The sequence below is a fragment of the Lipotes vexillifer genome, unplaced genomic scaffold (assembly GCF_000442215.2).
Source record: "Lipotes vexillifer unplaced genomic scaffold, Lipotes_vexillifer_v1.1 scaffold610, whole genome shotgun sequence".
Lineage (NCBI taxonomy): Eukaryota > Metazoa > Chordata > Mammalia > Artiodactyla > Lipotidae > Lipotes > Lipotes vexillifer.
This window is the reverse complement of record NW_006796981.1, coordinates 1,149,778-1,152,323: the sequence shown is the minus strand read 5'-3', so window position 1 is coordinate 1,152,323 and position 2,546 is coordinate 1,149,778. Positions and strand designations below refer to the sequence as shown.

Sequence of the window (2,546 nt, the reverse complement as noted above, 5' to 3'; positions counted from 1 at the left end):
TTTGGGTTGTCTGTGTTCCACGGTCGTCTGCTGTTGTGGAAGTTTTCTGATTCATAAAGTCCATTCAGATATATCACTTGCACTTAACATTGTAAAAATAATTGGTTTGTGATCATCTGACTTAAAAGCCCTATTCTTGCTACACTGTCATGTTTAAGAGAATGCAAGATGCAGGGAGAGGGGAGAGGAAGACAAGTGGCTGGTGCCGGTTGCCTCCTCTTAAAACAGTGGAGGCCTGTTGCTGCTCATTATCCCGAGGTCTAACGTAAGTGTAACATGGACTCATACAGTGAGATTATCTAAACATAGCCTATTGAGCTGTGTTAAAATTAGAAATTATAAGCAAAGTTCATGCCTCTTGGTTGTGACATCCTTAGATCAGTGTGCCCCTTGTTGCCTGCTGGTCCTGGCTTCCTTGTTCCCAGATTAGCTGCTGAGCCATCCTTGGCTTGGAAAACACTGAAGCCTGCAGCCAGGGACACTGCTAAGGAATCCAGTGGAAGGGGGAGAGAAGGGTGGTGTGAGGCTGGCCATTCTCCACTTTGGGAACCTCCTGTAATGTCTCATAACGGCCTGGGGTGCAGTGAGGCTTGAGGTGGAAGTCCCATTGCTGGACCACCCAAGAGGCACATTGACCATGTCTCAGCACTAGCAAAGTATGAGCACACAAAAATGATGTTTAAAAAAGGGAGAACTTGAAATAAAGTAGGGGAAAAATTAGAATTTTGTGTCTTGTTATGCTTATTTATGGTCTAGTGTTGATACTATTTGGAGTGACTTATGGGTTGGGTCCCTAGTCTCTTTAGTATCAAAGTCTTAATCTGGTTCTGGTTAATAGACTTTTTCCACGTCAACCTGTATGTTTTTGGATACTGAATTGCTGTAAGACATAAATTCTGCTGGTCTATAAAACATTGAAATTGTATTAGGTATGTTTGAGTATATATTCATGCATACAGACTCCAAGCAAGACAGATTCATTTTGATGCCTCCCCATAACAGACTCAATCTTTTTTGTTTTTAAGGAATATTGTTTAAATTAATTAAGTCTGTTTTTGGTCTTCCTTGCGGTGCACAGGCCCTCTGGATGCGGCTCGCAGGCTTCTCTAGTTGCAGCACTCAGGCAACTAGAGCACACGGGCTCAGAAGTTGCGGCATGCGGGCTTAGTTGCTGACCAGGGATCGAACCTGGGCCCCCTGCATTGGGAGTGTGGAGTCTTAACCACTGGACCAGCAGGGAAGGTCCCTCAATCTTGATATTAAACTAAAAAAGGCATTGGGATAATTTAATTACATGACTGAGGGCTTTTATGTTAGTCACATTTTGGACTTCTGCCTTGCAATTCTAAACTTGGAGCTGGTAGGTGTCTTTTAAATCAGTCTTATTTCTCTTGGTTACATATGTGATGAAACTAGGGCTCCACCTCAGAATTTTGGGAAGCCTTTCAAAACTTCACCTAGAAATACAGTTCAGTTATTCAGGTCAAACTTGGATATGCTTAGTTTCTGCAGCATGGTTTTTGTGCTGCAGCATTTCATGGAAACAAAAGATACATGGGAATCAAACTTGATTTTTTTTCTTGGAATAGAAGTAAAATGCTGTTGTGGGTTGAATTGTGCCTCAAAGATATTGTTCAGGTTCTAACCCCAATACCTGTGAATGTGACCTTATTTGGATATAGGGTCTTTGCAGACGTAATCAAGTTAGGATGGTCATACTGGATTTGGGTGAGCCTTAAGCCACTGCCTAGTGTCCTTATATGAAGAGGGAAATTTGACTTCTGGGTACATATCCAAAGGAAATAAAATCATTATCTTGAAGAGATATTTTCACCTCCATGTTCATTGTAGCATTATTTACAGTAATCAAGACATGGAAACAACCTAAGTGTCACTGGATGAATGGATAAAGAAAGAATAAATATACAATGGAATATTATTCAACCATAAAAAAGAAAGAGATCTTGCAATTTGGAACAACATGGATGGACCCTGAGGGCATTATACTAACGGAAAAAAGAGAAAGACAAATTCAGTATGATCTCATATGTGAAATCTATAAAATACAACTCAGAGTTGATTGGTGGTCCCTAAGGGTGGGGGGTGGGGTGGGGAATGGGTGAAGGTGGTCAAATGGTACAAATCCAGTTACAAGTTCATGATAACTACAGTTAACAATACCGTACTATTAGAAAGTAGCTAAGATCTTAAAAGTTCTCACCACACATACACTCATATACACACATAAGATAACTATATGAGGTGACAGATGTGTTCACTAACCTTATTTTAATTATTTCTCGATATATAGGAGTATCAAATCATTGCATTTTATACCCTTAAACAATGTTATATGTCAATTATATCTCAATAAGCCTGGAGAAAAGAATGGAAAAAGGGGGGAGGTGTTTAGACAGGAGACAGAGACTGTCACAAGACAAGGAGGCATGGATGAGTGAGCGAGGCGCCTGTAAGCCCAGGAACCCAAGGATTGCTGGCTTCCACCAGACACGGGCGGAGGGGTGGGGGCAGTGGGGGGAGGGGGG

At 41.4% G+C, this 2,546-nt stretch overlaps 1 protein-coding gene across 1 annotated transcript in view; it reads right to left on the bottom strand.

Annotated features, from left to right (window-relative positions):
- Positions 1–484: 484 nt before the first annotated feature.
- The window catches only part of LRRN4 (leucine rich repeat neuronal 4), a 14,766-nt gene continuing 12,704 nt past the window's right edge, over positions 485–2,546 (bottom strand). Inside the window, exons 5-6 of the mRNA XM_007469133.1 lie at positions 1,655–1,778; positions 485–648 (exon numbers count right to left, since the gene is read on the bottom strand). Of these exons, the coding sequence (XP_007469195.1) occupies positions 485–648; positions 1,655–1,778 (288 nt within the window). The remainder of the gene's footprint in view (positions 649–1,654; positions 1,779–2,546) is intronic.